At 48.3% G+C, this 21,785-nt stretch overlaps 1 protein-coding gene across 4 annotated transcripts in view; it reads left to right on the top strand.

The window, feature by feature from the left end:
- SLC39A11 (solute carrier family 39 member 11) overlaps window positions 1-21,785 on the top strand; it is a 359,240-nt gene that overhangs the window by 293,959 nt on the left and 43,496 nt on the right. For all 4 annotated transcript variants that reach the window (XM_019740426.2, XM_074319972.1, XM_019740425.2 and 1 more), the window contains one exon: window positions 3,295-3,364. In XM_019740426.2, the coding sequence (XP_019595985.1) occupies window positions 3,295-3,364 (70 nt within the window). The remainder of the gene's footprint in view (window positions 1-3,294; window positions 3,365-21,785) is intronic.

The raw sequence follows: 21,785 nt of genomic DNA, 5'->3' as shown, positions 1-21,785 counted from the left end.
AGAGGAATAGCTTACTAATAATATTCCAGTCACTTGGATTTAGTCGTAATTACCTTCCTAATTTGCACTTAACGGTGGGATACCCGGGGCGCGAGCTCCCGTCCGCATTTTTCCTCGGCTCCTTTTCTACCCAGCGGGTTCTTTCTACCATCTGTTGCTCATCAGTGTCTGCCTTAATCCCTTTCTGTATGTCCTTTCCCACATGTGTAATTTGTCTTGGATTCTCATTAGTTTAGCTCTCAGGTGTTTTTCCGCCTTCAGACAAGGTAACAATTACATTCGCTTCTGCCGTTGACTCTCCTTCCTCTTCCCCTTTCTGAATCATGGGAAATGCTGGCTGCCTCCCCAGGCAACCTGTGCTTTGGGGGCAGGGGTTGTGGTTCCAAACCGTCCTGGGGGCAGCAGGAGAACAGGGAGGAGGGACCTGCTCATTTGCAATCCGTCACAGGACGTTCCCTGCCATTGGCGTGACCAAGGCACAGGGCCGGGTAGAGAGTGCGTTCACCTTATCCAGATCACTTCAGGAAACAGACTCAGGTGCCAGCTCTAGCTGCCTGCACGTGGCAGAAAGCCAGAGCCCAGGTCAGCAAACGGCGGTGCAGGGAGAGGTTCAAGGCCTGGCTCTGCCCCTCCACTGTATTTCTTTGGGCAGGCTCGCTCTCTCCTCCCCCACCTCCAGGAGCTGCTGTGAGCATTTCCGGAAGTCAAGTGCTGGGGCTGCATGCTAAAGAAATAGGAAGGGTTAGTTTACTAATTACTGTAGGTCCTGTCGCTCTGGGCTGCACTGTTATTTACATTAAAATGACTAATTAGAGCAAAATCTTAACAAAAGAGCCAACCAGCTACTCATGGTTCAGAAAACAAAGGGAGGGATTTGTCCTTCTCATGTCAGGAAACCCCCCTTAGTCCCTCCCTAGCTCTTGACACCTCTCCCCAGTGGGCGAGGGGTCTCTGGTGAAGACCTTTGTGCTGGAGACCAAAGTGGAGTGGGTCGTGGTCTCGGCAGGGTCGGTTCAAAACAAGCTTGAGAGCAGCAGGTTTGTAAACACTGGACTGACTCTCCGAAGGTAGCAGGTGGCCAGATGGAGACACCTCAGATGTCCTCTTAACTTTTATACCCTTGGGACCCTGGGCGTGGGAAGCTTCTGAGGTTCCAGGGCTGCCTCCTCCCCGACGGGAAGGCTGTCTGACCTCAGACAGCCCCCAGAGCCTGTCCTGCAATTCCGCTCTCACCAACATCTCGCACCTCACCTGGGACACTGTTCTTGCCTGGCCTCTTTCTGAAGCTTGTCAGATGCATCAGGCAAAGCTGAAAATGTTGAATATGTATCCAGACCCCTCCCTGGAGCCGTCACTTCCACCCTTGGAGGACACTTCTGGAAGGGAAGGAGAACAACCAGCGATGGACAGGGAAGAGCCTGGACCTTAGAATCGGAGCCCACCTGGGCCCTGGGCCAGCTTCCCTTCCCCTTTCCTCTCCGACTCGTAGAGTGAAGGTGACAATCCCTACCTTTATTTCATGTATAAGGCCTTTAGCCCAGGGCCTCACATCAAAAGGGCCACCAGTCTCCCATTTCTCAAGAAAAAGACACAGAAAGGCTGAGCTCTTGAATACTAGGCCTTGTTTGGAACCTGGAGTTGTCTGAGAGGAAAGACTTGATGAAGTCAGCTGTTATGAAGAACCAACATCAGTTCTTAACTGATTTATTTAACAATAAATAACCACTTTAAAGCTCACTTTTGAAATGTCTGGTTGCTCTGAGAGTGTTTGCTCGGCAGCCACTTCAGCCGAGAGCTCTTGGAGGGAGTATTACAGGGGCTTCTGTGCAGCCCCTGTGACATGCGTCATGCATGCTGGCAGGCTGGGTCCAGGAAGCTCAATGCTGCTGTCTGGTTTTGGAAAGACCCCCAAACCCCTGGCTTCTGAGTCTGGCAGTTGCCCAAGCATCATGCCAGGTGATCTCCAGGGTTTTCATACTTCTAAAGTCCTAGGACTCTGTATCCCATGGTTGGTCATTATGGGAAGATATTTGATGGGGCACCAGAATCCCACATTCTCAACCAGCAGCCTCCGTGGCCATATTCACCCCGAAGGTTCCCACAGGAGACTGAAGCACAAGGGGAACACTGCATGCCTTAGCAGGGTCTTTGGGTGAACCAGACTGGATCACAGCTGAGCTCATTTGTCTTTACATAGGACAAACCTGTGGGGTCGTCTCGTCCCCAGTGCCTTCTGGAGTCATTACTGCAATCGCAGGGTCCTTGGCCCACTCTAAACAGGACACAAGGAGAAAAAGAGGCAGTTCAAAGAGACAGTGAATCCCGAAAGGAGGCAGGCCCTTCTACTCAGTGGATTTTGCCCTCTTCCCTCTTCATAACAGAAGTCCCTCCTGGCCCCGAAAGCCATTGGGCTTGATTCTGACCAATATTGGTAATTCTACTTCCTGTTTGGATGGAGGCTGAATCCCCCATAGATGTCATGAAGTGTCTTCACATTATTGCTCTACCCCATTGGTCCCAGGCCACAGGGGCAGTTCCTTTCTTTTTTTTCCTCATAGCCTTTACCTCTCCATCAGACACTTGTAAACTAGCATTGCCCTTCCACATTTGATCATAGGGTGTTGGTGAACGTGATAAGCTTGGAAAGGACTTGGAGAATCATTTTGTCCAACCCCAAGCTTCCAGCTGGACTATAGCACCGTCTCAGAGGAGGCTGTGACAGTCTCTGCCATCTGAGGACGTCTCGTCAAAGGTCTGCGATAACCTCATCGGGCCACCATGTTAACCTTGGACTTCTTGTTGGATGAGCTAATAAAACCCCATGTGTCTAGGGCAAGGCTCATCAGACTCTTCTGTAAAGGGCCAGATAGTTAATATTTTAGGTTTTCGGGCCATATGGTCTCTGTCACAACTACCCATCTCTGCTGATGTAGCACAAAACCAGCCATTGACAGTTTGTCAACAAATGAGCCTGGCTTTGCACCAATAAAACTTCATTTATGCATGCTAAAATTATGTAAATGTTTATGTCATGAAATATGACTCTTTCTTTGATTAAAAAAAAAGCTATTTTAAAATATAAAAATTGTCCTTAGCTTGAAGGCCATACAAAAGAAGTAGAGGGCTGGATTTGGCCCCCTGGCGCCATCGCCTGCTGACACCTGGTTTTGTTGATTTTGTGTGTGATTTTGTTGTTGCTGGCAGCCTAATGCCATCTCACCTAACACAGTGATGACGATGAACCTTATTGGAAAATGATTTCTAACCCCTCATGCTTTCTTGTGTCTGTTTCAGAGGGTCTTGCTGTTGGAGTTGGATTTGGAGCAATAGAAAAGACGGCATCGGCTACCTTTGAGAGTGCCAGGTAAGCCAGCACCCAGTGCCCTTGGATGGGGCACTGTGCTCTGGGAATGCTTGTTACCTGGACCGGCAGTCCCAGCCACACGGAGCCAGGACTGGTGGAGGTGGGGGGAGGTCGGGGCAAGTACATCCCTGAGAGTCCTTCGTCAGAGAAGCCGGTGTGCGCCAGGTTTTTCCAAATGTGTTCTCATTAACTGGCAACCACTTTGAAATTGCAACATGGATTTAATCACTTGCCGTTCTCCAAACCCTTTAAATTTATAAAGACTAATGACAGAAAAACCACATAACGAAGGCAGCAACTGGTGCTCCCTCCTGCTCCTGCCTTTCTCTTTCTGGACGCTGGCCTCTCCTGGTTGCATCCCTTCCTGTCTGCTCTGGCACGGGTTCTTCTGTGGGCTGCTCCTCGTGTGGCCTTTTCTGAAATGTTGATGTTGCCCAAAGGTTCATGTCTAGGGCACCCATTCTCCTACCTCACACACCCTCCTTGAGGAACCGTCTCCATTTCCATCACTTCATTGTCCGTCTATCTGCAGTGGTGCCCACGTTGACCTTCAGCCTAGACTTTTCTCCTGAACTTATTCCTTTGGACCTGGGTACCTTCTGGACATCTCCACTTAGTTACCTCACAGGATCCTCAACTCCGCGTTTCCAAAGCTGAGCTTATTGTTTCCCTCCGCTGTCATGCACGCCTGCCCTTCTCAGAATCTCAGAATACATCCCCCCCCAAGGCAATGGCACCACCTCCGTTAGTGACCAACGGTGTATCTAGTGATAATGGTTGTCAGGAACTAATTTCTCACGGAACCCCTTTCCACCCTTCCCCGGTTCCCAAACTTGTCTGGGACCTCTTTATGCCTCATTACCTCCTTCCATCAATTCCCGCAGCTGATGTGGGGCCCCTGCGTGGTCAGTATAGTCACTGAATTCGAATGCTACATGTTAAGGGATGTGTCAGCCCTGTACATGTGTGTGGGCTGGCGTGTTCTAGAGTGAAATTTTCCCTGTTCTCCACTTGTCATTCCTGCCTTTCAGACTCCCAGAGCCCTTCCTCGCTCCATCGCCAGCCGCAGCATCTGTTAACGTGATGCCTATTGTGAAAATCAAATGAGACAGGATATGGGGAGGGGCCTTCAGAATGTAAGAAATGTCACCCAAATCGAGGGTTAATTATGATTCATAAAGCCCTGCAGACAGCTTTTCTAGCATCAGACATGGGGAGGGGGAGTTTGACTCTGTCCCTTGGCACCGCCGTTTTCATCTCGGCTTCGTTTAAACCATGAGAGATTCAGGCTGGCAGGATTCAGGGGGCTGAGGAGCCCCCAGGGGCTGACCCCACGAGGAGCCGTCACAGGCCAGGTCCTCCCAGAGCGTGGAGATCTGTACACACTGCACAAGGTCTGCGCCCAGCAAGTGACAGCCCTGCCCCCGGCATTGCGCTTACAGGTCGGGCTTATAGGCTGGGCTTTCTCTCTGGTGGCACCACATCTCCTGTGACATCAAGATGTCAGCTCCAGTGTCCCCCTATGCTGCCACCTGCACTTTCTGCCAATCTTTATACCTATTTCTGTAGAAAAGAGAGCCAAAGCCTCTCCGACCCAGCTCCTCCCTTTCCTTGACCAAACAGATTTTACATAAACCCGCAACAGGACCCTTGCCCGGGGGTTGGGGGTAGCGGGCAGCAGCCCTCAGTGTTTCCAGCCTGACAAAACCCTCTGCTAAACAAGGGTCATTGGGAGATTCTCATGCCGCCGTGTTCCACCTGTCACAGCCTGTGGGGCACAGCTGTTAGAGCCATGCCACTGAGTCCAGAGTGTCCTGGGGCGGGGGCGGGGGGAGGCAGTGAGGGAGGGGGCGTCCCTGTAATGCTCTCCCTCAAGCAGACCCTACCCTTCAGCCCATTTTCCTCACTTGTAAATCCGTTGATAGTTCGTGATTTGGGTGCTTCCTTTCCGAATGCCTGTGACCTTACTCTTCGTTGGTAAAATGCTGAATAGCCCCCAGGCGAGGCTTGTTAGCTTTCTCTGCCCTTCGCTGTCTCTACAGACCACAGACCACCGGGTTTAGTGGGAGGATGTGGACGAGAGGGTAGCAGAAAGGGAGGAAGGTAGGAAGGAAAGAAGGGACGGGAGGAGGGAGGAAGAAAAAGAAAGAAAAACAGAGTAATTGCTGGGGGGAGGGGTGCAGAAACAAAGTCAGCAAATGATTGAACCCATCTTTTCAAAGAGAAAGCTTTTGCTTTTTAAAATTCCAGTTCTATGTGATTAACACGTGGCACACCTCAAACACGACACAGAAAGGTTAAAAATAAAGGAAAAAAGATACAAGTTGAATACTGATCAAAAGAAAGCAGATATTACAATTTTAGTATCAGACACAACAGACTTGAAGGCAGAAAGCCATAGGAAGAATAAAGGTCAATACTTAATGACAAGCGAAACAATGCAGCAGGGTGATATAATGACCCTGCATCCGTTTGCAGCTAGCAACATGGGCCTTAAACTGCTTAAGAATTGTAAAGAAGGGCAGCCGGTTTGCTCAGTGGTTAGAATGCAGTGCTCATAACACCAAGGTCGCTGGTTCAATTCCCACATGGGCCAGTGAGCTGCGCCCTCCACAACTAGATTGAAAACAATGACTTGACTTGGAGCTGATGGGTCCTGGAAAAACACACTGTTCCCCAATATTCCACAATGAAAAAAAAAAAAAAAAAGGAAAAACGGACAAACCACCATCAGGCTAGGGAAGTGCGATTTCCCTCTCTGTCACTTATTATACAAATAAAAAGTTAACAAAATATACTTAATGGGCATAGATAGAACCCAAATCCAGCAATTAGCAAACTTACATTCTTTTCAAACGTGCGCGTGCGGTTTTCCAAAATGGATTAGAGTACTGAGCCCAGAGAAAATCAGAATAGCCTCAGATCAATACCATTCGGACCACATTCTCTGACCTCAGCGTGATATAATTGAAAATCGATAATGAGAGATAGCCAAAGCAATGTATTAGTGGGCAGTTAAACCCACAGGCACCAGAAGGGCAGCACAGCCTAAGCTCCGAGGGAGGAAAACAAACCAAACTAAGAAACCAGTGGACGAAGGGCAGGTGATGGAATGAGCTATATTTCATCCGGGGCAGGGGGATGGTCACCTTGGATGGATGGAGAGGAGAAGGGCAGGTCATGCGGTGAGCAGGGTGGGTCCCGAGGTCTTTGGGCCGTGGGTGGAGGATGCAGTCCCCATGTGTTGCAGTTCCCACGGTGCCTTATGGAAGGGAAGGTTGAGGGGTAAAGGAGAAGCACGTTTCAGCAAGAGGTTGGCAACTGGTGGTTCTGACGCAGGGAAATGACACAAGCCAAGAGGAGGTTGGAACACTGCCCTGGCTCCGATGGGGGCGTCTGTGGGGAGGAGGCAGACGGACCAGTGTGAAGAGGTCAGCAGTTGGACAGATACCTATTGACCACCCACAGCTGTGTTTTCACAGCTCCGAAGGGCATTCGGGGTGTGGTGACAATAGTGGGGTGCAGAGACGGACTGATGGCAGGAAGAGACTTTAAATGCAGAACCAACAGACAGCATTTGTCAGCGATGTCGTTGCTGTGTGGGAGGGAGACGGAGAAGCCAAGTGCAGGGGACAAGGAGACCTAGTAATCTCGTGCTGTGGAAGGGCTGAGAGGGGAGAAGAAAAGTTACCTGGCACGTGCCTGGCGTCCACGTGGACCGCGCTAGCTGAGCCAGGGAGTTTCCTGTTCATTTAGTGTGGGGGTTGGCAACCTGTGGCCCGTGGGCCAAATGTGGCCCAACAGCCATATCTGTAAATGAAGTTTTAGTAGAACACAGGCACACCCATATGCTTCTGCGTATATTGTCTGTAGCGCCTTACGTGCTGCAGTGCTTGAGCTGTCTAACTGTCACAGAATCTTAAGGCTGAGAGCTGAAAATATTTATAGTGCGGAGAACCCTAAATTAGTGGACATAGCCCATGTTTTAGTCCAGATTCACCAAACCCTCTGACACCAACTGTCTTTTTTTTACAACCTCTTGTGTCCTGTTTATAATGTATCTGGAAGCAAGAGGCATCACAGCCACTCACAAGAGAACTGAAAGGTAAAAATAAATACTCCAAGAAGGCAGTCTTCAATTCCGTTTCACTTCCCTGACCAGGAAAGAGGGCAGGTCCCCAGCGTGTAATTTCTGTGTGGCTGCTGCCATCTAGTGTTCAGATGCTATTACTTCACCTTTTTGGAGCCCACCCCAACGTTCTCTTCCACTGGGTACACCTTCCTTCCACGCTTTATAGCTTGCGTGGGGGTATTCATTGACAATTCAACGTCCCCTGAATGATGCAGAATCTCAGCCAGCAAAGGGAAACCTGTAGTTCAAGGGAAACACAGCTTTCTTCTTTCTGACCTGGTCCTTAGCAATGTCTTTTGGTTTCATCACAAATAAATTCTTCAGCCCACATATTCTTGGGGAGTTGGCTGCTTAAGTGGTTTTCCTTTCTGAAGTGTCGTTACCTCCAGAGGACATGTTTTTCAGAGAGGAAACATGCACTCAGCTCTCACTTAGCTCGGTGGCAGGCAGAATTCAAACCAGCGGGGAGGACAAGGTCATTTATGCTTAAACATTGTGCTTCACATGTCACTTCCTGTTTAAACACACATCCGGGGGTGTTTGTCACCTGTTGATGTGCTGCTGGACAGGTGCAGCAGGCATCCTCGAGCAGGCTGGGCTGCGTGTCGCCGAGGAGGCTGGCTGCAGACCTCACAGTGTGCCATGATCCACAGAGCACCTTCCCGCTGTACCCCTGGCGTGTTTGCTGCCGAGGGCCCCGACCAGCTAATGCAGACCCCCAGCCAAGGATGCCAGCATCTGGACCTAATCTAGCTCCTTAAGTTACATGTGGGGACATCAAGATAAATTTGAGAGTGTGCGTTTGTCTCCCAGATCAAAGAGGAAAACACAAGCCTGTCTTCAAAACCAATGTGTATGTGAAAATATTAACAATCATTTTAGACAGCAGCCTTTAGTCAACCAAGCAGCTATTTGTTTAGGAACAGAAATGGCAACAGACACAGTTTCCTGGTCATCAGTCAGCATTAACCATTGACGAGTATGCCTGTCTGTGTAAGCCCTGTTATATACGTGCGTCTGTCTGTCCAAGTAGCCCCCCTCCTTTGGTTCCAGGATAGCCTGGAAAACAACATTTGCAAGTTAAATGCAGAGAAGTTGAAAGGGAGACCGTGTTGTGGTGGCGGGGAGGGTATCAGAGAAGTAGAACGGGACCTTTTTCATGATGGCTCACTCAGCCATCTTAGAAGGAGCCAACTGCTCTAGCTACCTGCACATCACACACTGGTCTTGGGATGCCCCCAGGTCTCCCTGCAGCAGGACCAAGTTCCCAGACTGCCTCATCTTGACCTCCCTGCCTGATGAATTGGGTCTCGCCAGCACCCCTGCCTGAGAAGTAGAACCGCAGCTTGAAGACAGGAAAGTGCCCAGGGAAGGAAATAGTTTCACACGTTGACCCAACCACTCCCACCGCTTTCCCAGCAGAATAACACACACTCTCCCCCATGCCGCCTCCTCTCGCCTTTCAGTCACTTAAGCAGCATTGGAAAGTATATTCTTGTGCTGTTACTTGCAATAAAAGATGGTGCTCTCGGTTTTATTTTGTGCAGACAAGCCCTTCTCTTGAACCCATCGAATTCCCGTGCTTGGAATTCTAGAGAAATCTATTAGCAGCCCCTTCTCTTACATTTCTCTTTCCAGTACTCCCACCCACCGATAGCCTTCCCTTGAACGATTAAAAGACAGTGGAGTTTGGAAGTGGTGGCCGGCAGGCAGCGGTTGGCAGACAGCGCCACCCTGTGGAAGTTCCCCGTCATAGCTTGCTAGGTGATGTATTAATACAAAACAGGACTAAGGTAGGACGCAGAAGGCAATTGCGGGAGGTCTTAGATGTCGGAGGCAGTGTGCAGCTTCTACAGGAGTCATACCTGCAAAGCTTAAGGACCGTGTGCAAGATTGTGTACAAGTTTATAAAATTGCTCTGTGCGTTTTTTTCAAAATAGTGGTGTCTTTATATTCCAGCTATTTTGACCCTGATGTCGCTTTCTTCATTGAATTCAGCACTTACAATTTTCCATTGTCACCGTATTTCCCTGTGTCAGAGACCAACAATACCGTTTCTATGTGTGCCAACACAGAGGGGAAGGGAAAATGGGAACCGGACAATGCGAGCAGAAAGCTACTCTCCTCTTTGACTGTCTGTGCTAGCAGAGGGAGATAGAGGTGTGAAGACCCCTAACTGCAGCACAAGCCCCCCCAAAAACAATTTGGTTTTTATGTCATTTTAGGGGTGACACATTTATTTTTTTATAGTGACTTTATAGAAATAATGGCAGGTATTAGATCACTCCCAGCAGTAAAGAGAAAGGGCCTAACGCCAGCCAGACACATGCGTGAAGCCAGACTGGGACTAAGCAGTTTCCCATAGACGATTGTAGGTGACAAGCAATCAAGTCATTTATCCGTCTGTCCATCTGTCCAGCCGTCTATCCATTCCTCCCACAGAGATCACTGAGCCCATTGTATGGACGGACCACATTTTGTAAATCCATTTATTCGCTGATGGGCATTTGGGTAGTTGGCACATTTTGGCTGTTATAAATAGTGCCGCTGTGAACACTCGTGTACTAGTGTTGGAGCAGACCTGTGTTTTCATTTCTCTCAGGTACACACCTAGGAGTGGAATGGCTGAGTCATATGGTAGCTCCATTAACTTTTTCAGAAAGGGAGCCTAAAAAAGTTCCTTATGGCCCAGGACCCAGCTCTCTACTGGGGTCTTCGATGGCCTTGTGGTGATTTGCTTGGCCAGGCTGGATGAGAGGCTGAGAGAGTGAGGGGTGGGTGGCTCTTCCTTCCCACTGAGTTTCCTTTGCTGCAGACCCTTTGCTGTATGTGTGGGGTGGGGGTGGGGGTGGGGGTATTTAAGAGCATGGATTCTGGATCTAGGCTACCTGGGTTCAAATCCTGGCTCTGCCACTTACTGGCTGTACACGGGGTGGGTTTGTTTTTGTTTTTGTTTTTCCTGTGCCTTAGTTTCCTAACCCGCCAAGTGTCCATAATGATAGTATGTATCTCAGCGGATTATTCTGAGAATTAACTGAGTTTATAGACACAAAACACCGGGAACAATGCCTGGCGTGCATGTGTAGCAAGATGACGTACAACGCAGTACTTGTATTGCTTATTGGCCCTGGCCAGCCCACTCCTGTCCCAGCCCGGGTTTCAGGACAGGCACTCCCACCCAACAGGAGAATGCATTCACAGTGGCTTCCGCAGTGTGCGTGGAGCCAACACGCAGGCCAGAGGCCCGGGTGCAGGAATACGGGCCGCTGGGTGTGTGTGGCCGGGCTTCGCGTTGCTGCTGCTGTCCTGTGTCTTGGGCTCCGTGCCTGACTCCGCCTCAACGTCCTTTCCTCGATTTCCCCTTTGGCCTTCCCAGGCTGACGTTGCCGGGAGGTCTCACGGCCCTTCCTCTGGGTCTGCTGGGTAACGGTCCTCACCGTCATTGCGTGGCATATGCTTTTCTCAGTCCTGCACCCTCACCGGGGAGCAGAGCCTGGGCTGTCTCTTCTGTTCTCCGCACACACAGGATCCAGGACCCAGCTGTGCGTGGTCTGCTTTGCATGAGGGGCCCCGATGGCCTGGAATCCTACAGATGGTTTTATAATGGGCAGCCCCCTCCAGCCGGCACCGGCTGCCTCACTCTTGTCCCCACCCCCTACTTCCCTGGACTTACTTTCAGGCCCCTCTAATATAACTGCAGAAGTTACGCCCTCCACACTGGGAGGGAGGCACCGGGCGGCCCGCCTATGTCTGCTGAGCAGCTTGTCCCCCGTCAGCCGTACAAGGGGCCGTTTATGCTGCGGCCCCCTCCTCCGCCGCCGCTGCCCCCAGCCACCCCCACCCAGGTCCCTGGCGACAGAGTTGGACATCTTGGCACAGGGGACGGATCTCTACACAACGTGCACTCTGTTTAGCCTGAAGCAGGCTTGGGGGGAGGCAGGGAACCCGCAAAGCTCTTTGAGAACAGGAGTGTGGTTTCTTTGTGACTTTCCCAGGCGCTGGAGATGACACATACTTTTCTCTCCTCAGTTCCCATCGCTGCCCTGTCCCAGCCTCCCTCACGCCTTGTGACAAGCCACTCAAGGCAGAAAGCAACCTTGTTTGCCAGAGCAGCCGTCTGCGGGAGCCCCAGGTCCCACCGAGGGAGCTCTAGGCGTGGCTTGTTGGGACGGTGGTCTTCATTTCACAACATTTTGCCTGGCAAGCGAGGATGGGCGGCTTGGGCGCCTGTGCGGCACTAGGATGGGCAGCTGTCATTATGAGCTGTTTACACGTATCTTTTTGGCCTCGCGGCTGTCCCAGTACGGAGAGAGGACGCGGGGCCTGGGGACATCCTCTGAGGTCATGCTTACGGCAAGGGGCAGGTTCTGGGTTTAACCGAGGTCCCTCTGATGCAGAAGCCCCTGAACTAACTGCCTCTGCCCGGCTCTCTCACCCCACCCCTGCCTCTAGCAACCACGGAACAATCATGAAAGCCAGCATTTACTTAGTCCTTTCCCTGTGCCGCTCCTGTGCTCACTGACTCACGTGGATTAGCTAATCCTTAAAGCCCCCACCCGCACCCCATGAGGGAGAAGTGATCACCCCTGTTTGACAGATGCAGGACACACCCAGGGGCACGCAAGTAAGGGGCGGAGATGGGATTTGAACCCAGGTACCCTGTCTCTGGAGCCTGTGCCCTCTCCTACCTTCCCAGTCTTACATAGCTGCTGTGGCCAGAGAGCCTTGAAAACTGCCCCCCAAAGTGTTTGTAGGAAATGGGGTCAGCTCAGTTGTAAAAAAGCATCTAATCTCCCTTTGGGAATACTTTGACACTGGCTGTAGGCGTTCTGATTCCTTTGTCAAATGCGTCTTTAAAACCATGTCTCCTGTGGCGTGTTGGGAAATAGAAGCATATAAAAACTCCCCAGTGAGAGACAGACTTTCCAGCCAGTCTCCCTGGAAGCAAGTTATTTCTGTTAAAGATTGCACTGAGCCGCGCTCCAGACATTTGCTGCTGCGGTGAGAACCGTAACCCTTGCCGGGTGCCTCCGTGCAGCGAGGTGCCGAGGGAAGGAAGGGGAGAGGAGATAAAACTGAAAAGAGACGGTACTGAGCTGGGGGCCATGTGCCATGACCCACTTCCCAGCCTCACCTCCTGGAAAACAGGTGGACGGGTGGGCTGGTCTCTGGGAGGACAGAATTCCTGTGCAAGCGTTTCCTGTGCTGTAGGTTCCAGAACAAGAGGCAGTGGTCAATGGCATAGGAGCCCCAAGATTTTAGAATGATGGTGTTGTGGGTTGCAGTGTGTCCCCCAGGGAGGTACCTTGAAATCCTAGCCCCCCTGTCCCGTGACCTTCTTTGGCAACAAAGTCTTTGCAAGTGGAGTTAGTTAAGATCAGGTCATACTGGATTCAGGTGGGTCTGGTGTCCTTGTGAGGAGAAAAGACACACACACAGAGGAGAAGGTCATATGTCAACAGAGACACAGAGGGACCCCCCCGGCCATAGGGTGACAGGCAGAGATTGGAGTGACACAGCTACAAGCCCAGAAATGCTAAAGGTTGCCAGGAGCCCCCAGAAGCCGGAAGAGCTAAGAAAGTTTCCTGCCCTAGAGCCTTCTGAGGGAGCGTGGCCGTGGTGACTCCTTGATTCTGGACTTCTTGCCTCCAGAACCGTGAGAATAAATCTGTTGTCTTAAGCCACCCAGTTTGTAGTACTTGGCTACAGCGACCACAGGAAGCGAATACGTGGGGTCTCCCCACTCTCCATCCTCCCGCCCTGCTCGGCTTTCTTCAGTTTCCCCCATAGGCTCTGAGCATCACTTTTTAATCCATCGTCTTCTCCACCTCAATGCAGTTTGTGTTCCCCACCCTTTTGGTGGCTTTCATGTTTTATTGCAGGAGGAGGTTAAGGTTTCATTTCGTTTTGTTTTGTTTTTCCCGTAAGTCTCTCGCAGTTCAATTTGGACCAAATTAGAGAAGAGCGGTGGCTTTCTCCTTTTTTCAGCAGCCGCCTTCAGACGCTGGCCCATGGGAGAGTCAGGGCTGTCCCCCGTATTGGAGCTATTAAACTGTCGTAAGAAAGAGGCCTTTGTCACGGGAAACACGGCACTCGGCTCAGAAACAGAGGCAGATTGTGCCAGAAAACAAACAACAAAAAAAAAGGTTCAACCACAGAATTCTTTGGGACTTCAGTCATCAGCCTCTCGCTTGTTCTTAAGAGACAAATTTCCTTTCTTTGGTGTAATTCCATCAGATAGGTCGTCAGGTTTTAATTCTGTCCAGAACCGAGGGCTGGGGGCCCTCCCCAGACCATGTGCGCGGGGCCACCACCCAGCTCCCCGTCTGCATTACCTCATGCCTGCAGGTTGGGGAGTCAGAGGCCCCACCGGGCCTGCTCCGGGGGCTGGGCCTGAAATAGATGTTTTTCCAGTCCAGGGAAGGGAGAAGCAATTGGAGAAGCCAGTGAGGACAAGTTGCAAACTCCTTAGCCCATGAGTGTGAACACTTTTATAACTTTGCGTTCCGTTTGGGAGAGACCTCAGAGAGCCTCGTGGCCATGCACGAGGCCAATGGAAGTGAAGTGACTTGCCCACAGCCACGCCGGTCACTAACGTCAGACCGTACTGGCCTGCCCAGGACCAGTGGTCACAATGCCACTTGACCCAACAAGGCACTTGGGAACTGCTGTGGGCGCAGAGCCTCAGAGGCGTGACAGTCACCCGGGCACAGCTGAGCACGCAGGGTCTAGGTCCACACTTCAGACGCCGAGTCAGATCTCGGGATCTGGCCCCATGTCAGTATGTTCCACAAGTTCCCTGTTGTGCGGATACCCCCACAGCAGAAGAACCACTGATCTGGAAGGAAAGTAGAGAAGAGGGGAGCCCACCCCCATTTCCAAGGTCCCTTCTGGAAGGGATATGAGTCCCAAGCCCACGTCTTTCCTAAGCTGGGGGAGGGAGGCCCCCCTGCAGAGTATGTCGCCCCTGGCCTCAGGTGAGCATTTCATTACAGATGAAGGACAACAAAAGAAAGGCTGGCTTTTTATTACGTGAGGGCAGATTATTACCTAATTTGCAGGACCTTATGCAGAATGAAAGCGCAGGGCCCCTTGTGCAAATAGCAGGGAAAAAGCCTTTTCCTTTCTTCCTTGCTGTCTCTCTCTCAACCTGTCGTGGTGCTTTGTTCTGTTAATTTTTAATTTGTGGTAAATTCTACACAGCATAAAATTTACCATCTTAACCTTTTTAACTGCACAGTTCAGTGGCATCAGGTACGTTCACGTTGTTGTGCCACCATCACCACCGTCCTTCTCCAGAAGCCTTTTCATCTTGCAAAACTGAAACTGTCCCCATGAAACACCAACCGCCCCCCATTTGCTCCTCCCCCCAGCCCCTGGCAACCATCCTTCTACTTTCTGTCTCTATGGCTTTGACTCCTCTAGGGACCTCATATAAACAAAATCACACAGTATTTGTCCTTTTGTGTCTGGCTTATTTCATTTAGCGTAACGTCCTCAAGGTTCATCCATGTCGCAGTGCGTGTCAGAATGTCCTTCCTTTTTTTAAAGCCGAATAATATTTTGTTCTATGTAAATGCCACATTCTATTTGTCCTTTCATCCATCGGCAGACCCTTGCGCTGCTTCCAGCTTTTGCTTTTTATGAAGAATGGGGCTATGAACACGGCGCACACATATCCCTTTGAGACCCTGCTTTGAATTCTTCTGTGTATGTACCTGGGAGTAGAATTGCTGGGCGGGTGGCATGGGAATTCCATTTTTACTGTTTTGAGGAATTTGGACATGGTGTTTTTTATTTGCTGTTTAATGCTGTGCTCCCTTGGGCACAGGGGCACTTCCTCGAGGGGTGCAGACCCTCACCCCTTGATGGTATCCGACTTCGTGGGGTGTGTGCATCCAACCCTGACCTTCCCGGGACTCAGGCCCCTAAGTGGCTGCACTGGTTGCCCAGCCTTGCATGAGAAAGAGCAGAAGGAAATCGGGGGAGAACATGGGGCTGCCTTGAGGAGTAAGGAAAAGTGCAGGTGTGTGGCAGGCACTGGACCCCAGGTCGCTGTTAACACCCACCAGCAGGGCTGTGGATGTTTACAGCTGTGTTTCTTCAACTGTGACTGGAGCCTGCAAAGACAGGATGGGGTAGGCACTTCCCAGAGGGACTGGCTGGTAGCTGGACCGCATGTCTCTGTTCTGCCTTCACGTTCCTTATGGCGTCCGCTTGTTAGCAAGACACAAGCAATGCATGTCATCAAAAGTGGCCGTGATGTCATCACTCTGACTTGTGTGCCGTATAGCACGTGGCGATCTCTGTTACCCCACGTGATCATCCATAACCTGGGGCTTCTACCTCCTTTATACACCTTTAGAGAGGGCCCACTCTCCAACTAAAGACTAAAGGACCTGGCATGACGTTCCGCTCAGTGTGTACCAGACAGTGGTTTAAAAGTTAACATTCATGATAACCATTGTAAATGGACCTAATATGTTTTTGTAACAGCTTTATTGAGATATAATTCGCTCATTTAAAGTATGCAATTCAGTAGCTTTTAGTATATTCACAGAGTTGGGCAGCCATCACCACAATTGGTCTTAGAACGTTTTCATCGCCCCAACAAGGAACCCTGTACCCTTTAGTAGTCACCCCCATTTTCTCTCAACCTTTCAACCCCTTAGAATTGCTAATAATCTATTTTGTATCTCTATAGATTTTTGTACATGTATATATGGAATCATGACACATATGGTCTTCTGTAGCTGGTGTCTTCAAAGTAGCATAATGTTTCCATAGTTAATCTACATTATAGCATGTGCCAGCTCTCCACTCCTTTTTATGGCCAAGTAATATTCCATTTATGGGTATACTTACCTTTCGTTTATACGTTCATCGATTGCTGGATATTTGGGTTGTTTCTATTTCGACGCTATTGTTGAAAAATGCTGCAACGAACATTTGTGTGTAAGTGTTTATGTGGACATTATTTTCAAGTGTCTGGGGTATATACTTAGGAATGGAATTTCTGGATCACATGGTAAACCTATGTTTAACCATTTGAGGAACTGCCAAACTGTTCTCCAAAGTGGCTACATCATTTTTCATTCCCACCAGCAGTTCAATTTCTCACATCCTCCTCAACACTTGCTATTATCTGATTTTTTGATTATGGTCCTAGAGGGGAAGTGGCATGCCATTGTGGTTTTGATTTGAATTTTCCTGATAGTTAATGATATTAGACTCTTTTTAAAGTGTTTATTGGCCATTTACATATGTTTGGATAAATGTCTATTAAAGTCCTTTGCCCAGTTTCTGTTTGAGTATGTGGCTTTATTATTGAGGGGCAAGAGTTCTTTATGTACTCTCTATATATGTAAGTCCTTTATCTAATATATGACTTGCAAATATGTTCTCCCATTCTATGGGTTGTTTTTTTTACTTTCTGAATTTTGTCCTTTGAAGTACAAATTTTTAAAATGTGAAGTCCAATGGATCTCTTTCCTCTTTTGTTGTTTTTCGGTGTCATATCTAAGAAACCATTGATACAAGATTGATTTCTGTTTTCTTCTAAGAGTTTTATAGTTTGAGCTGTTATGTTTAAGTATTTAACTTACTTTGAGTTAATTTTTGTTAATAGTGTGAGATAGGGGTCCAACCTCATTCTTTTGCATGTGGATGTCCAATTGTCTAACACCACTTATTGAAAAACAGTCTTCTTTCCCCTTTGAATTGACCTGACACCCCTGTTGAAAATCAATTGACTGTAAATAGGAAAGTTATTTTTCCTGAACTCTCAATTCTGTTCCAGTGGTTTCTATATCTATCCTTATGACAATACCACACAGTCTTGGGTACTGTAGCTTTGTAATACATTTCTAATTCAGAAAGTGTTAGTCCTCCAACTTTGTTCTTCAGTCTCAAAATTCTATTAGCAATTCTTGGTCCCTTGTGTTTCCAAATGAATTTTAGGATTAGTCTATCAATTTCTGCAAACAGTCAACTGAGATTTTGATAGATCAAGTTCAGAAAGTGTTGTCATCTTGCCAACATTAGGTTTTCCAATCCATGAACATGGGATGTCTTTCCGTTTGTTTTGGCCTTTACTTTTCTTTCAGTAATGTTTTGTAGTTTTCAGTGTACAAGTCTTTCTCCTCCTTGGTTTAATTTATTCCTAGCTGTTTTTTAATGCTATTATAAGTAGAATTGTTTTCTTAATTTCACTTTCAGATTGCTCATTGTTAATGTATAGAAATACAATAGATTTTTTTTTTTTGGTATATTTATATTTATATCCTAAAGTCTTGCCGAACTCATTTGTTAGCTCTAACTGTTGTTGTTGTGTGTATGTGTGTGTATGGATTGCTTAGGATTTTCTGTATACAAATTCATGTTATCTTCAGATAGATATAGTTGTACTTCTACCTTTCCAATCTAGATGCAACATTTATTTTTCTTATTTAAATGCTGGCTAGAGCCTCCAGTATAATGTTGAACTGAAGTGATGAGAATAGACATTCATATCTTGTTCATGACCTTAGGAAGGAAGCTTTCATTCCTTCACCATTAGCATGAGGTATGTCGGCTGTGGGTTTTCATAGATACTTTATATCAGGTCAGGGAAGTTCCCTTCTATTCCTGTTTGCTGAGGATTTTCATCATGAATCGGTGTTGGACTTTGTAAAATGCTTTCCTTGCATCTGTTAAAGATGGTTGTGTTTTTCATTCATTTTTTATTCTATTGATACGGAATATTGCATTGATTTCCGACATTAAACCAACCTTGTATTCCAGGGTTAGATCCCACTCGGTTATAATGTATAATCTTTTTAAAATATGTTTCTGGATTTGGTTTGCTAGGATTTGGTTGAGGAATTTTGCATCTATAGTCATAGAAGGTATTGGTCTTTAGTTTTATTTTCTTGTGATGTCTTTGTCTGTTTTTGATATCCGGGTAATACTTGCAGTCCAATTAGATACACCCCTTAATTTTTTTGGATTTGTACAGCTAGGTAGAGACTAGTGCCTCTCACAGAGGTTGAGAAAAGAATGATGAGTTTGATGACTGAGTTTAGAGCAGGGTATGAGAACCCTTTGGGTTTTATCCCTGCTAACCTAGCAGTTGCTCATCTGTATTAAGGAAAGTGTGGTTCACGACCCCCAGCTTCTCTGGGACACTTGGTAGGCTTGTCGCATCCTCTTGGAAACTCTCATCTATATTCTGGTCAAGGAATACAGGTATATAGCTCCTGCTGTATACGATATATAAGATTCATGTCTGGTATTAAGGTGAAACTTGCTGTCAGACCTCTCACCTAAGCTTGGCTCCCTTGTTATTTATTTAAGTCTCTGGCTCTGAATTCTTTTAGCGGGGATTCTGACCCCATTTTCTACCTGGTCTGTGGAGACAGAAGTCCTCATCCTGTGCACCATGGAGCTTCCTCACTCCAGGCTTTGATGGCATGTTCTGCCCGCTTGAACCTGCCTCTTTTCTGATACCTTCTCCTTTCCCTGGACTCTTCAGACTGTCTTGTCTGCTTAAATTTTGAGTTGCTCATCTGTCCTTCCTCACTGGTACTGCCTTTTTCCATTGCCTCCTTCTCGCCAGGATCTTGACTTTTGTTTCCCCATCTAGACTTGACTCTTCTTGCATCCCATCCTAATACCAACTGACCTCACCTCTTCCCAGTATTCCCACAATGTCTAATCTGTCCATGTTGCTGGTCCTGAGTTTCTCTGGCCTGGCCCACCTTGCTGCTGATAATATCTCAACGGTGACCCATGGTATTGACTTTCAAGGTAAAAATTTGATTTGTTACCCTCTATGGTTTCATTAAATACATGAAAGCATATCTCTTGACCAAGGGTCTTTGCAGATGGAGAAACAGGGAAGTGCTAAAGCTTTCCAGAGGAGAATTGCCTTTAAGCTCTGTGGAAAGTTTCTCATATCACCCAGCAAAGTATTAGAAACCTTTTAAAACAGACCAAAAAGTCAAACCCTTACAATCACAAACCCTGCTCTCTGGAAGGGCCATACCGAGTATTTAGCTGGACTCAAGATGTCTGGTATGCTGTTCATCCTGCAAATGCTCTCTCCACATTGCCTTTTAAATTACCTTCCATTTAACGTAATGAAAAGAGGGAGAGGACAGGCCAAAATGAGATAGAGGGTAAACAATACCGGTAGGTATGGTTGGCAGAACAGATCGTCCTGAGATATCTACATGTTCCCAAAGGAACAACCAAATCAATTTGAATAGGAACAGCAAACTCATAGTTATAATTAAAAAGAAAATTTCTGGGTCCTGGTGGAAAAAATACCTAAGGATGTAGCTGAAGAGACCTCACCACATTTCAGGTGAGTTTAACGTAAGGAAACTTGAAATTAGACATATCCTGGACAACTTGTTGAATTACAAAGATCAATAAAATGCCACAAAATCATCCAGATAGAAAAAAATCAGGTCATTTATAAAGGGATTAAATTCAGATTGATCAGAAATTACCTCAAGTGAAAAGGGACATTCATTGAAAAGATACAGGGAATTAGGAGCAGGAAAACCTGCAGCCTCATGAACAACTGAAATTGGGCCTAAAAAATCAATCACTCCTCTCTCTCTCTCTCTCTCTCTCTCTCTCTCACACACACACACACACACACACACACTTACGTGCACACAGGTACATACTTCTTTCACTTTTTATACACAGCTCAATAAGGCAGTTGGTCCATAATTCCTTTGTTAAATTTTAATTAACCAGGAAAGGGAAGATATTTGGCTCAGCTCATCTGTTCAGGAAGGGGCCCTCAAACAACAGGCCAAGGACTAGCCTAAACATCAATTCACGCTGGACCTGATATCCACTCCTGGTCTAATCAGTGGGGACCCCAATCCAAGAAAAGAGCTCAGCTCTTTCCTGGACAAGCAGATGAATTGAAAAAAGAAAAGGCCAAGTGTCTGAGTATGGGTTTCTTAGAAAATAGAGCCTAAGGCAAAGTTGATATGCTGCCCAACTGATTAGGAGAGGTACCCCCAGAGAAGCAAGAGTGAGGGGCAAAGAAAGTGCATGACACAGGGAAAGCAAGAAAGTAAATCCAAGGCATATCACTGAGTTGGCTGTAGCTTCTCAGAGAAAGAAACCTTAATGCTCGATCCTGGCTCGTGAAGAACGTCTTCCAAGAGATGGAACGGAACTGCTGAGCCTCAGAATGACCTGTTAGAAGGTGTAGATGGATGGCAGAAGAACGGAGAAGCAGTTTATCTCATGATTCCTTCCCATTTCCTGCTTTTTTTGCCCAAGCCCGCCTTCCCCATGCTTTAGAGTTACACATCGTCCGTCCCTCCAGGCAGCTGCCGTGGGTCCCGTTGGGGGTGTGGGCACTGCCGCTGCCGTGAGTCCAGTTGGGGGTGTGGGCACTGCCGCTGCCGTGAGTCCAGTTGGGGGTGTGGGCACTGCCGCTGCCGTGAGTCCAGTTGGGGGTGTGGGCACTGCCGCTGCCGTGAGTCCAGTTGGGGGTGTGGGCACTGCCGCTGCCGTGGGTCCAGTTGTGGGTGTGGGCACTGCAGCTGCCGAGAGTCCAGTTGGGGGTGTGGGCGCTGCAGCTGCCGAAAGTCCAGTTGGGGGTGCGGACGCTGCAGCTGCCATGGGTCCAGCCACCACGGGTGAGTCCCTCTCCCTCCCAGAGACCACCCCCAATGTTGGGAGGTGGTATCTGCAGGCAAGACTAGGAATGGCATGATGTATTAGTCACGGCTCTCTGGAGAAACAGAAGCAATTCCTTATTATAAGGAATTGGCTCAAGTGATTCTGGAGGCTGGAAGTCCAAATCTGCAGTGTGGGCTGGCAGGCGTGAGACCCAGGAGAACCAGTGGTATCTGAAGGCAATCTTCTGGAGGTTTTTTCCTTACTCTGGAGAGAATCAGTCTTTTTCCTTCCATGCAGTCCTTCAACTGATTGGATGAGGCCCGCCCACCCCGTGGAGGGCAATCTGCTCTACGCTCCCCATTAAGATGTTCATCTCATCCCAAAACCCTCACGCAAACACCCAGAATGATGTTTTAGCAAACACCCGGGCACCACCTCGTACCTGTCACGTTGACACATGAAATGAACCATCACACAGGAGAATTTCTGGGGCTGCTCAAGAAACTCTCTGCCAAGGTGCAGAGCTCAGGCAGGACCACAGGGAACTGGGATAGAGTCTACTGGTCCAGTAAACTGGACTTGGGAATGTCTGGTACACGATTATTACCGTGTAGTTACGTATTGTTCTGCAAAGACTATCACTGATTATGTATT

The sequence above is a fragment of the Rhinolophus sinicus genome, linkage group LG15 (assembly GCF_036562045.2).
Source record: "Rhinolophus sinicus isolate RSC01 linkage group LG15, ASM3656204v1, whole genome shotgun sequence".
NCBI lineage: Eukaryota > Metazoa > Chordata > Mammalia > Chiroptera > Rhinolophidae > Rhinolophus > Rhinolophus sinicus.
The sequence above is the reverse complement of the archived record's forward strand: the minus strand, read 5'-3'. Positions and strand labels throughout refer to the sequence as shown.